General features: G+C 40.4%; 1 protein-coding gene across 1 annotated transcript in view; it reads right to left on the bottom strand.

Annotated features, from left to right (window-relative positions):
* The window catches only part of FER1L6 (fer-1-like family member 6), a gene marked incomplete at both ends in the record, with an annotated part of 20953 nt that overhangs the window by 1259 nt on the left and 5222 nt on the right, over positions 1 to 14472 (bottom strand). The window contains 9 exons of the mRNA XM_010191010.1: positions 1713 to 1837; positions 2406 to 2592; positions 2955 to 3107; positions 3953 to 4072; positions 4828 to 4918; positions 5548 to 5648; positions 6537 to 6657; positions 10013 to 10193; positions 11980 to 12088. Of these exons, the coding sequence (XP_010189312.1) occupies positions 1713 to 1837; positions 2406 to 2592; positions 2955 to 3107; positions 3953 to 4072; positions 4828 to 4918; positions 5548 to 5648; positions 6537 to 6657; positions 10013 to 10193; positions 11980 to 12088 (1188 nt within the window). The remainder of the gene's footprint in view (positions 1 to 1712; positions 1838 to 2405; positions 2593 to 2954; positions 3108 to 3952; positions 4073 to 4827; positions 4919 to 5547; positions 5649 to 6536; positions 6658 to 10012; positions 10194 to 11979; positions 12089 to 14472) is intronic.

The following is a 14472-nucleotide window of genomic DNA, read 5'->3' as shown; positions in this document are numbered from 1 at the left end:
TTTCAATCTTATTTTTACATCAGTGCAATGACATGTAACACTTTATTGAAAAAAAAATATATATATTTACATGAATCACTCATAATAAATCAATAGTTTTTAAATTGTAATTTGGCTTATGTGGATGCTTATGCCATAGACATAATTTCACCATAGACAATGATTTAACTGTCTTGGTAGGAAATATATTTTAAAAATATAACATTTAAAGAGGAAAATATGCCAACTGCAAAACTACTCATAACCTGCTATCATTCTTTCAGATGGAAATAAGGTTCTTGACTAAAGTTTATTGGCACTTGGCTGACAGTCTTCTAAAAACAAGCAAGTTATTGGCTGCAATATTTTATTCAGAGAGTGAATAAACCTAACACTTCTGTGCCTATAAAATGCTATTTTTCCTGGGTCAAATTCTACTTTCCTGAGTCTGGTGCATCTAAACTAACTACCTTTATGGGCTTCATTCCCCAACTTTTATTAGAAGTTAAAATCACATTACAGGAAAAAATCAATTCGTATCCCTGAGGCAAAAGCAGCACCATTACCTATGACTTACAGCAGAGAAAAGTTTTTCCTTCTTGCTCTCTTAGACACACACTACAGAACTCGCTTCCTAAGAGAAGAAGGTGCCAGAGGAATTTCAGAAGCTCAGCAATTATGGTTCAGGAAATGTCAGAGTCTTTCCTTCTTGCATGGTCAGCAAACTCAAGGCACCACAGAGCTGAGATGCCTTTTTACACTTGTGCTGCTGGTCTCTGGCAATGAGCTCCTTCGTACACAGACAGCACTCTTGAGTTCAGTAGGAGTATTCAAGAGCAGGCATCTGCTAATTAAATTTAGATAGTGTTCTGTGGAGCATTTTGGGGAGAGTTTGGATGGAGGGTGTTAAACACTGTTTCTGAAGTGAAGCCGTATTTTGGCTCAGCAAATTCTGCTTGTGGCCCAGGTTTCAGAAATCTCAGCCCCATTTTAATTCCAGGGTGGCTGTAGAGGGTTCAGGACTCCTGAAAGTCAGTCCTTGTGTTGTGTGAGGCACCCTCCTCCTGCTCATCATCCAGGTCTGTGCTTCAACCCTTCTTGCTGGAGCTGTGTAGAAGCTCCACCTTCTCTCTAGAGGATGCATCAAATGCCCACAGGAGACCATTTGCCCCCTGGAAATGCCTGAAGGAGATGTGAGACCACTCTCTATGGGCACATTTTTGCAGCATTTAAGGTGTGCAGAAAGTCTCAAAGCTCTCTACTCTTTAAGTTCATTTCAACTTTGCCACTCTAAAACCATCCGTGTGTACTGCCAAATTCCATCGCAAAGAGCAACACCGGTTGCATGGCTTCAGAAGCCATATAAATGTCTTCTTCACTCTTTGCTCACTCATTGCATGCGTAGATTATACGAAAAGAGAACCATGGGGGGTCCCAAACTTAAAACATATATGAAAAGACAGAGAAAGGTAATTCACTTGCCCAGTAGCCCCAGAGAATCTGACATCTGAAGAAACTAAAATAAACTAGTACTACTGCACTTCACGTTACAGTAGCAAGTTACACCTAACTTTTGCCTTGCTTGCAGTGGACTGCCAGGAGTTGCTCTTTAATAGCAAGTATCTAACTTTTCCTGCTAGGTAGCTGCTTGCAAAGCCAAAACTTTTCCTTTTCATGGCTTAACTGGAAAAAAAAAAGTGTTTTCATTTACTGAAAGAGACTTTGCAACCTACCTTTGTGGTCTGGCAGTGTGACATGAAAGTAACCTTTGCAAAAGGATCAGAAAGTCCCGTGCTATCAGCAGCAATAAGCCCCCTCGCCTGGTACATGTGGGCTCTCAGCTGGAAGAGGTGTGGGGCTACATCAGTGCAAATAAAATAGTAATGTCAGCTTCATGGAAATTATTCAGCATATAAGTAAGAAGGGGAGATTCACCACCCACTGTCCAACAAGGATCTGATAAGGGCAATTGTTGCTAGCACTGTCTCACTAAAGAAACACCTGAGACACACAGAAGTTGTTTCCAATGCAAGTCTTTACTGCAAGGTTGTTAACTGCCAGATTTTTCTCTCCCATTGCTGATTTATCTACTAAGTGTTCAACATGGTAGCTTAATCAGGAGAACTGAAAGATGCTCCTCATTATGAGGAGACAGGCCCATGGGACAGGGAGCAGAAAGTGCAAGGCAATGGGTCCTTTCTTCCCGTTAAATATGCAAAGTGGACTGATGACTCAGCAACAAAACCAGCCTTTGCTGATGAAAAGGTGCTAAGCTGTGATCATCTTGGAACACTTACTTTAAACAGAGATTGTGCCACCCTCTGAATTGGAACTTCTGGGGCCATGCGTTTCTTAGAAGCCCTCTTAATTGCTCATGGAAATGAATATGCCTTACTTTCATATATATGGAGAAGAATATGGCTTACTTCTATACAGCAGGCAGGCAGGTGAGGGCACCACACCATGCCCTGAGTTGGTGTTAGATGGTAATTCAGTCTCATATCCTGCAGGCAAGTTCTCCATGATTCTGTGGGCATAGCTGGCAGGTCCAAGCCATAGGTAGACATCCATCTTAGCTTGCACAGTCCAGCCCAGCGGGCGCTTGCCTGGTAACTGAAGAAAAAAATCCACACATCAACAACAAACTCAAGAAAGAGAGATGGCTGGATGCTGCGTCCTACCAAGCCAGAGAAAATAAAGGAGCATATAAACTATAGATAAACAATGCTATATACTTGCCACAGCAAGTAGTGGGAGAATGAATTATCTATACACCAAAAGCCTGGCAATAATACAGTGCTTAAAGAAGGACAAGCATAAATGTAAGAAGCAAACTTTAATAGATGGTGGATGTAAGCATGTACACATTTTTAGTAGAATACAAAGATGAGCCTGGAAAATACAATCCCTGGAAGAAATTTGAATATTGAATGCTTCCTGGCATTACCTGTGTATGCAGAGCGCCCCAGACTTACTTTCAGGAAATGGGTTTTTATCTTCCCACAGTCCTTGCCTTTCTGCTCTTTCGCTGGGGAATAGAGTATGTTTTTTGCTGGGACTCTGGCATATGCAACTCTCTTGTTGCTGCTGAGCATCCAGATGAACACATCAGGCACCGTGTTCTGAGGCTGTTAAATAATGAGGAATATTGAACTAAAACTGATTTTTTTCTATGAGCCATCACCATTATTTTTTCTTAAAACACTCTACCAAGTGCTGATTCCCTCACAGCTCCTGTGCAGTGGTAGATGTGCACCCAGAATAAAAGAAGCTGTCGCCTCATGCTTTGCAGTTCAAATCTCCAAATCTACCTAAACACAGCTGAAGGTAAGGAACTTAGTAGAGTGATTATGGAGCACCCATAAATCAATTCAGGAGAAACTAAAACTAAAACTCTGAGTACAGATTCCTGTCTCAGGAAATAACTTACCCACAGACTGCATAAGCTGAAAGTACCTACCATGAAAATACCACCAACTCCATCTATACCTGCAAACCAAAACAGACCAGGGCCAAACTCAAGCACTGACATATGATCAACTATTCTGCTTGTGAGGATGCTCCATGGCATGACCTTACCCTGCCCCAAATAGCATTTGCCCGAGCACTTGACTGGCTGGATTTTGGCCTGAGTTAGTATGTCCATTCTGCTGTTATTCTCAGGCTTAATAGTACGTCTAAGCAGTGTCTGCACAGTGAAGTTTAGTATAGAGACCCCTGAGCTCACACCAGGGCACATATGGGATGACTTTATTTAAAGGAAAAAAAAAAAAGGAAGAAAAAAGTCTCTATATTGCATTCACTCTATACCACATAGCCTAGCATTTCCTAATCCAGTTTGATAACAACTCCATTCAATGCAAAATGGGACTGGGTCCAGATCACCAGGCCAGAATTTATTACTCACATGGGACAATGGAAATCAAAGTCAAGCCCTGGATTTTAAATTTATCTGAATTTCTGTGTGGATTACCTCTTCAACCAAGAATCTAATTTTATCTATAAAGATCTGAGTCTCACGCATCATTTCATCCAGTGGCATCTTCTTTTTCTGCTGCTGAACAATTCCCTTGGCGTCACTGGACATTGCTTCCTGTAGTCATGAAAGATGACATGTATTTTTTATGCGTTATCAAGTAGTCTGAACTGGACACAGAAGCAAAAGACAGTCTTAGGTTCAAGTTAAAAAGAGAAGATGGAGACCCACTTTATTTGCCACAACAGAAACTGATCAACTCTTTGGAGTGGAGTAACACCAAATGTGAATGTTCCTCATCTTCTCTTTGTCTGTATGTATACTGCATGTATGGAAGTCCCAAGAAATGTGTGTTTACCACATAGAATTCTTGGTTCTTGGTCCTGACAGAAGTCACAACCAAAGTCTGTGCTACAAATAGTAAATAAAGCTAATTAACATTCAGACAACCTGCACCCAGCTTGGTTTCTTCTCACTGGTTCCCTGGAGGAGGTGACTACATCGAAGAATACAGAATGCCAGGCTCTACTAGTCTTGAAGTTCAGTCCCACCATATTAATTAGCCCCACTTAACAGCAGCATTAATTTGGTGTTTTTCCACTGAACTCAGCATCATCCATTTTAAGATGCATGGAAAAGAAAAATCAGCTCATTATTATAATGTCTTATTTGTATTTAAAAACATCATGTTTTGAGTTATGTTAGGGTATCTTAAAACTCTATATTAAGCACAGCTGGGTGTATTAAAAAGGTGCTCTTGGATACTATATTCATATGGTATGGTGAAATCAAACAGAAATTAATATGTATGCAACCAGCATGCTTTCAGTTACCATCATTGCATCAATATCTAAAGAAAAAAACACACATACGAGCTCTTGCTTGAACAACATGAGTCTCTTTTTGTCCAAAGCAGTGTAGTTCAACCCTTTGGGCTTCTTTTCAGCAATGGTAATGAAGGCCCTAGGACAAAAGAATAACATTTTTAATGTGAGCTGCTAAAATGCATTCAAATGAAATGTTCTCTGCTGCAGTACATGAAGCAGAAGATAGAGATGCTGATATTCTCTAAAATAAATATTGAGTATCCGTAAGATTCAAAGAATAGAGTCCAAAACCTGCACATTTCAAAGAAAGAGGGTTAATATCTATATATTAGGGTTTATATCTCTTTTGAGCCCAACCATGTCATCTGATACAGAGCCCACTAAGTGATTTATACCAGCATGTGGAATCCTCTGTTTTTATCTTAACTATGTACTATGACACACTAAGTATGTCCATTACACACTTTATTAAATCCTACTTATTCCTACATATGTTCAAATCTTAGAGTGTAGAAAGCCAAAATAATATGGCAATGATTGGCAGAAGTCTACTGTCAATCTTGAATATTGAAAATAACAATAAAATACTTTATGTAAATAGAAACTGCAATTTGGGAAGGTTTTTCTTTTAAAGCAGAATTTAAAAATATAAATCTCACTAAGTTTACTGTACATTTTTAGTATCTTCAGTTTCTTTGTCTAGTCTCAAATCTGTAGCCAACATATAAAGTTGTTTTTCTATATGCTTCTAGTAAATGTTGTTACCTGCTTTGGTTGATAAAATCATTTAGTGTTGTCCTCATTTTCTCCTCAGATGCAATCATTGAAACCTTGATTAAATCCTTTACTTGCTCTAATGATTCTTCCTACAAAAAATACATGAAAAAGCCGTTATGTAAAGAAGGGCACTTTGTTGTTCTGCCAGCGTTACACCACCATGATTCACTGTATGACTGGCAAGAATGAGAGAGGTGACCTTGTAACCTGACATCTTTCTATGTATATATGCAGATACTTACTTTTCAAATACCTGAGTTTGAAAATATTGCCCTATAAGCCACTGTCTTCTCATGATAAAACATTGCATCAGTGTGACTTCAGTGTTGTCATTCAAGAGGTATATAAGCAAAAATGAGGGGTGAATAAGACTCTGAATCTGAGTGTCCCAAATTAAAATATTCAACAGCAGAAGTAACTTAAAAAAAAATTACTACTTTCTTGACACTGTGGACAGTGTCAAGGTTAAACAAGTGTAGAAAAATATTATTGGAAGACACTGACTAGAGCATCACAATGACATCACAATGAGATTATATGCCATTTTGTCTCTATCCATATTTTTAGGAAAACTAGAAGCAAAAAAATGTCCTTTAAAGAGCTTCCAGCATAAACATAGGTCAAACTATGTGGGCTGGCAAGAAGACATGAGAGGAGGAGCCATAGGAGATGGAGTTATTGTATATCCATATTTTAGTTGTTTTACTGTTCTTGCAAAGAACAAAACACTTCTGAGGAAAGAAAACAGCCCTATGGCTGAAAAAAAATTGTGGACAGGAATACTTGACTAGCTCTAACAGACCAATGCAATTTGGGGAAAAAAAAAAAGAGGAGGGGCTGATATCACCTACTCTTTCACAAAATGAACAGCAAGGAATGCATCTGGGGGGAATTTTGAAGGCCATTTTCAGGGAATGTGACTTCTCACTGCCATCCTCTGTTGAATACGTGAGCCTGGGAGGGTGGATGCCACTTACCAGGTGATCTGCCATTTTCTCAAGAGTGTTGGAAGAGTACAGCCGAAAGGTCTGGTTGCCCCAGTAGCTCTTGACGCAGATACAGGGCTTCCTCTCATCATATGGCAGGTATTGGTAGTTCCTGTGAGAAGGAAGTATGAAGCAGATCATAAGAGCGAGAGAGGAGTTCAGAGGAGGTGCAAAAAAGAAAAACTGGTGCTACACTACAGCACAGAAACTGAAGACATGACAGGATGTGTTCACATGTGCTAACCAGTAAATACTGGGAAGAACAAACACAAGCATCTCTTATGCTACCTGTGAGATCCCTGAAGAGAAAAATCTTGAAGTCAATGGATGTAATTTCAGTGCTTTCCAGGGTGGAAGAAAAGCCAGACAAGAGTCATCAGAGAAGCACTGAAATACTGTAAATGCTGGGAAGTAACAAGGGAAAAAGTAACAAAGATTAAAATCTGATCACCTCTTCAAGAGCAATGGCTCTGCACACTGCACAGCAGGAGAGGCATAGCAGCGTCTCACCATCACATCACTTTCATAGGGTGCTTTTTTTCAGTAGCAGTACCTAGTGGAGATTGACATTTCCTGGCAGAAGCTGATCTGCAGGACCCTACTTAGTAAAAGTGATACCAAACTCATAATAACTCAATGATAAAATGCATCTCCTGGTCTATTTTAGGTCCAAGCTGTCATGTTGACTCTTTTTGTAACGCTGCTTGCTTTGGGTGTTCAGCTGTATGAGTGATTGTCTTGTACTAAAAAAAATGAGCAAGATGCCAGCATAACCAGAGCCTCTGCAGACTTTAACACACACCTGCTCCAAAGCCTGATGTTTGGGTTAGAGTTGTGGTAGGCACTATGTCAAAACCATGTACCTGGTAAGCATGTTGTCCTCCCTTTATAGACATATTATACTCCCATGAAACACCATGCTCAGCCATACTGGATTTAACAAGAGAGGCCTCATCATTTTCCTTACTAATGGTGGGACAATGGAGAGTGTTTTAATGGATGTGAAGTTCTACAAACTGCTTTATGTTCTTATGTAAATGTCTCCAACCCAACACCACCAATATGTGCTCTGCAGCTGAGACAAGGCTGCACCAGAGAGCTGTTTTCTGGTGTATACTCACCTTTTGACCCTTCTGTATTTCTACACAGAAGCTGCAAATAATAAGAAATAAAACTACCCAAGCCTCCAGCTTTTCATGATGTTCAACTGGCAGAAAAAAATGGTTGCATTTTCCGTTTCCTTTCCTGTGGGAGAGGCTGAGGTATCCAAGAAAGGGGAGTGCACTTGGTATGGAGAGAAGACTTGATTTGTTCCATTTCAAGGTCTATCTGAAGATACTCCTGAAATCCAGAGCCCAAACAGGTCAAGTTGCCTAAGCATGGGCATCCACCTGTGGCCCCAGAAGAGGCTGGGTCTCTCATGGTTGCTTGTAAAGATGCCTCAAATATACCCTAAGTTGTTTCATATAGAACAGGGTACAAGCCAACAGAAACTAAATCACTTGTCGCTCCTGAGTGTCTTATCCTTAATTCCTAACTTCCACATATTCCTTGCAGATTTACATGAGAATTTTTCTGTTTAAAAAGATTAAGATCTTCTCTACAACTCCATTTACTGCCCTATGGAATATTAAAAGACAAACAGAATTTCCCACCTACCTTCTCCTCACTGACCTACAGCAAGGTGAGCAATAGCCATTGGATTCAGTGCATAGCAGAGTCATACAGAACTTGGGCAACCATTAATTTTGGTGGTTTCATAAAAGGGAAGAACAATTCAACTATTTCCCAATGCCAGAACGTCTTAACCTGAAATTCATAGAGCTCGAGTCTTTTCATGGGATTTACTAATAAAATTATATAGCCATGAAATAACACACACAGAAGATTGAACTTTCACGTCTGTTGTTCCCTATATGAGAATTTGAGGGAACAACTTTTTCAGTGTTAGCTTACCCTTGCTATACACTTTGATGTAAATGTGGAAAATTCCTGGCAATTTCATGGTGTCTGCTTTAGAAGTCTTATTGCTCTGCCTACTACTTTAATTAGTGGTTTTCATCTCTAAAATGGACTCTTGCTACTGTTTCCTATTGTTTATTTATGATTCCAAAATGCAGAGTTTATCTAAACTACTGGATATCCCATTAAGTACTGATTAATACTAAAAATATCCAGTGATGAGACTGGTGAGATGCCAATATGAGATGACAGTTGTAAGTCATTAGTTGTTATCTGTGTCTGCCCAAACTGTTTCAGATAGTACTGGAGGGAAAAAAAGACGCAGGATTTTACACAAATTTGAGGAAGAGGGAGCCTTAATGAGAGAAAACTTTGTTAATATTGGAGTGAGTCAAGAAGCAAACAGCAGATTCAAAGGATGATTCATTCTTTTACAATGGTTCTTTAAATCTAAATTCTTGTTAAGGGAAAAACTAAAAAATCCCATAGTCTCCCAAGGAGGATAATAACCCAGCATGTACCCAAATCTGTGGTCCTGCTAATGAGTAGACACAACTATCTTTCTGTCAAACATTATTCCCCCCCCGACTTCTTTTTCTTTTTTGAAGAAACACAAATTTGTACCATGGTATTTTCATTCTTGTTTTCTTTCACTAACTCTTATTTAATCTGACTGAGCCATTGATTGCACGAAAGAATGAAAGTCCTTTTTTACTTTAGGGAGGTCCAGAAACCAAACAGATCCAGGTTGAAATTTCCCACCTGGTACTTATATATGTAAACTGCTTGGCAGTGCCTGGTCTTCTAAAGAAAGAGGTACCATCTAGCATTGGCACTCAGCAATATCAGGGATTGTTCTACCTACCAAAGCAACAAAGTAATTCTTTTTATTAACATCTTTGAAATTAATTAAACCCTTGCACTTCTGTTTATAAACAAGGCCATTTAGAAGAACAGTTCTGCATGTTTTCATTCATTGCTCTATTCTTTTTTTCAAGGACTATTTCCTCCTTCTTCTTGTTATTTAAGTCTACATCTATAATTATCATCTCTGGAAAGTTTTCTGGGAAGCTGACTTTGTCTTGATCAGATTTCAATATTTTTGATGTGTTGTTCTGCTTCTGAAGCTGGTGAATGGGTGGATGTTACCTGTGGTCAAGGTATGGAACCCTAAACCACTGATAGCACTGAAGGAGTTGCACTTTTCTATAGCTTTCCAATGTATAGTTGGTATAACGTAGCTCTTTTATGAACAACAGCTCAAGAGCCCATTAGGCAAAGATTGGAAGAAGAGTGTGAAATGGCTCAGAGTCCATTCACTTCAGTGGAGCTTGCAAAATTCACTGCTGTGAAAGATGTGACTGAGGATGGTCAACATCCTCTTATGAAAGCCTGAATTCCACACAACCTGTTTAATGCTGCCAGGGTTCACTAATGCATCCTGCAGGATTAGAAAATAGGAACCAGAGTCCTACATGATAATGTTTTGAAGTGCAGATCCTTACCTGTTCCCACTTGTGATTAGTGGCTTCTCGGGGTGTGTGGTGGATATCAGGGGTACTCCAAGGTCATGAGAAATTTCATCCTCCCCCTCATGCAGCAGACCTTCTTCTGCTTCTTCATCACATGTCCTCTTTTTCCCTCCAGCTCCTGCTGACACCCCATCAGTAACATTTCCAAAGTTACCTAGAGACACAGGATTACAAGTGAAGAGATGTCTAGCTTGGGGATGGTAAACCTGAATAAGGTTTCAAAAAAGAGAAAGATGAGTCATGCCAGTGGAAAGTCTTTGCCCTCTCCTATTCATTAGCTGTTCTGGCCATACCACAGTTTATAAAAGTCTTGACAAGGTATGTCAGTCCCAGTGAATTTTTAGACTCCAGGACAGCTTTCTTACCTGCCATATGCAATAAATGCCTGGTATACTACCCCCAGCATTATGTGATGTGATCCTCTGGTTCCTGGCCCCCAGGACCTTCCTCTTTTGCTAAAGAAATTCAGAAGTAAAACCAATACTGCTGGTGATATTTCTAGACTCAGGAGTCCCAATATGCATTTGATTTACATAGTAAATGTATGTCCTTTTTACAACATATGGATGATCATTTCAAAGTCTGATTTCAGAAGTGCTAAAGCTTGTTTTCAGACAAGGAAAATTTGCATAGTAGGGTTACAGAGGTAGTAATAACAATGTTTTGAGGCCTTAGCTTCAAGCCTGATGACAGACTACTCTGCTAATGATACAGCCATCTTCTCTGATAGGATTTTGCCTTAAAGGGCAATTATTAGCACTCAGAAACAGGTGCATCCATCAGCCTGGTAACTGCAGATTTTATAAGAGATAGGCAGAAAACAATCCCTGCACAAGGATGTGCTGAATCACCTCATACAACATTCTGATCTGGAATTTTGGTTCAGCCTTTCTTGTAAATAATGGTGATTTACCAAATTTGGGTCCAAATTTCAACTGTGCAGGTAGCTGGTAAATGTACAGGTTCAGAATTCAAAGCCAAATTCATCTTCAGTATTAATTCCGACAAGAATCAGTATTATCTCTTGCCCAGCTATACAAATAAGTTTCTTGTCACTCCCAGCTCTGCTTCCTGCTAAGTTTCATGAGGAATCAATATAATTTATGGAATTGCCTTGTTAGTCACAGACATCCCTCCCTGCACACTTAGCTTTACTGTTGAGCACACTCAGGTACACAAGCACAAAAATATAGGAAGTGCTGGGTGTTACTGTGCACTTGGACTCCAAGTGAGGCCAGTACAGAGATAAGCAAACTCCTGCAAGGGAAATGAGACCAATTCAAATATCTCTCTTAAGGAAAATTTCTTCTGCTTTGATAATATCCAGTCTATGTTCACTAAAATGTCTTCATTGTCGCTTTATTCTGCTCCTGGGGCAAATTCAGCTCCACCATGAAGAGGTCCCTCACGCAGTACAGTCCTGCTTTACTCAGAAGAAGGACAGCCTTTACCAAGAGGATCTAGCACAAGCTGGTACATGCATTTTGAGGCTTGGCTGTACATCACCCCCCTGCCACACTCACAGACCCCCATGTATCTCAACAGAGTTGGCCAAGAGGGTCCACATGGGTCCTCCCTCCAAAGGGGCCAAGGACTAGTTGCAATGGACACCACAGAATGAACTCTGTCCTGAGGTAAATTATTTGAGTTGGGTGTCCCAAGAGATTAGGAGGGTAAATGCTGGGTGAGTTGCTGTATATATTGGGTGAGAGGGTTTGTATTATATTGGATGAGAGGGCATCCAGCAGTAGAGACAGCTAGGTGCAGTCTGCCCAGCTTGACTGTCACCTACAGAAATGATGGTCAGGGTTTAATTCAAACGTGTAAGCCCTGCTCTGAAGCTGACTTCTGAGCCCTGAAACAGAGCTGTCAATAACATGTAGCATCCCCTCGCTCCTGAGACTCCCTCTCTGCTTTGGACAATACCTTAAACCACTTACCAACAGACACCTCAAAGGTTATTGGCTTGTCCCCAACCTTCCTATCAATCATCGTGGCTTCAAAAAATGTCCCAAAAAGGAGGAATTCCTCAGATTTCTCTTCATAGATCTATTGGAAGAGGAAGAAAAATGACATTTATTTTTTACCTTCTACTTCTTTTTACAGTACTGAGGAGTCTTTATAAGTCTCTAGCAACTGTGTTACTGTTGTGGATCTATCAGTCTGAGGTGGTTAGTGAGTCAAAATTTGTAGGAAGAAGTAATATCTCTTTTCTGAGAAGTTGGTATGATTAGAAAGTCACCTGTGTGACTTTGGTCTTGTCAATATTGTCCAGTTATATCATAACTGATTACAAAAAAGTCATTATTCCTCACTTCATACTCTGTCTCACCAGTAGTCAACATTAAACGTTTTCAGTATTTTCACATAATCTTCTATATCATTTAAACTATACATCTGTGGCAGTTCAAGGGCCCTATTAGTGCAACAGCAACAAAATATTACCATCCATCAGGAAACTACAGGCCAGCCAGCCATACCTCCATCCCTGGAAACGTGATGGAACAGCTCACCCTGGATGTCATCTTAAGCATGTGGATGAAAAGAGGGTTATCAGGAGTGGTCAACATGCATTTGCCAAGGGGAAATTATGTTTGACTAATCTGGTAACCTTCTATGACAGCATGACTGGCTGGTTAGATGAGGAGAGATCAGTGTATGTTGTCTGCCTCAGCTTCGGCAAGGCTTTTGACACTGTCTCTCATAACATCCTCACAGGTAAGCTTAGGAAGTGTGGGTTAGATGAGTGGACAGCGAGGTGGATTGAGAATTGGCTGAATGGCAGAGCTCAGAGGGCTGTGGTCAGCAGCGCAGAGCCTAGTTGGAGGCCTGTAGCTAGCAGTGCTCCCCAGGGGTCTGTACTGGGTCCAGTCTTGTTCAATATATTCATCAATGATCTGGATGAAGGGACAGTGTGTCCTCAGCAAGTCGGCTGATGATAAAAAGCTGAGGGGAGTGGCTGACACTCCAGAAGGCTGTGCTGCCATTCAGTGTGACCTGGACAGGCTGGAGAGCTGGGCAGAAAGGAACCTAATGAAGTACAACAAAGGCAAGTGTAAGGTCCTGCACCTGGGGAGGCATAACCCTATGCACCAGTATAGGTTAGGGATTGTTCTCTTGCTCAGGAACACTCAGCTCTTGGTGATGCCAGTAAGACTTAAAGATTTCTAGCATCCATATTTTATTAGACAGCAGCCCTCTGCAAAAGCCTATTGAAACCAAGCAGTCCTTCCTTTTTTTTATCCTGCTATGCTTTAAACTATAGGTCCAAAGGTGGGTGTCGGTGTGAGGAGGTGCAGTCCTCCACTCTTTACCTTCCCTGGCATCACAGCACCGAAACCAGTAACCCTGTTTTCAGCTTTTCACTGAATTTGGAAGCACAGGAACTAAAGGATCTCAGTGCAGCAGCACACCCTGAAAAGTGTAAAAACTTTTTGTGGAATTTTAAGGGACTGTTTGGCTCTGTTTAAATCTATTAGAGCCCCAGCATCTGCTTGTTCCTTGCACACACTCTCACTCAAGGAAGGCTAGCAAACACCTCTAGTGCTCTTGGGCCATTAGCAAAACAAGCTATCTCAAAGGAGATAAATTTTGTGGCTGGAGTTTGCCCCAAATTTATTCTGTGACTGCCACAGTCTCTTCAATGCAAACCCTACTGATTTCCCAGCATGGACACCAGCACAATGAAGCCCATTAGGCAATATCAGAATGAGCTTCTCTACAACAGAGTGAGGGAGTGAATAAAAGATCAGCTCTGTATGAATATTTGTTTCCTTTACTTTTGCAAAGCAGAAACAGCTTTTGACACAGCGCATGATCTCTCCATTTTGGAGAACTTATACCATACACAGTAAAGGGGCATGGGTCTTCAGTGAAAGGATTAGCAGGATCCCATCTCAAAGCTAACACCACAAACAGATTGCAACTCCAGAGAAGATTTAGCTTCCCTGCACCTTGATTATTTTCAGCATGAACCCAGAACATAGGGTGCCTAATAAAGTTGCAGCTCAGAAACTACAACACACACATCTATCTCCCATTATAAAGAAAGGAAATTGCAAATCTTTAATGTCTTCTTGCTGCTGGAATAGGTCAATAAAGTTGTGCTGTGGGGCTGGGTAATTTGCCTCTGTTGTCTCAGAGGTTCTATGAGACATTTTTTGCCTTATTTTTAATGTCTCCAGTTCCTGCTTTTCCTTTCAGAGAGTTGTAATGCAATTACTGTGTCTACTGTAGCATGACATATTGCTAAATGTCAAAACCAAAAGAATATCAAACATCACTGTGTTATGTTGCTGCCTTTTACTCAGTCTGTATTTGAAACTGAGGTACAGTAGCCAGAAATAAATCCTTTTTACTGCTATTAATATTTATTAGTGTACAGCAGGGTTTGCTCTTCTACCTGGAGTATTTAGCTAGCACCTAAGACTATA

This window comes from Mesitornis unicolor, unplaced genomic scaffold (assembly GCF_000695765.1).
Source record: "Mesitornis unicolor isolate BGI_N332 unplaced genomic scaffold, ASM69576v1 scaffold26008, whole genome shotgun sequence".
In the NCBI taxonomy this organism is placed as follows: Eukaryota; Metazoa; Chordata; class Aves; order Mesitornithiformes; family Mesitornithidae; genus Mesitornis; species Mesitornis unicolor.
Note: the sequence above shows the minus strand (reverse complement) of the source record. Positions and strands in the feature narration are given on the sequence as shown.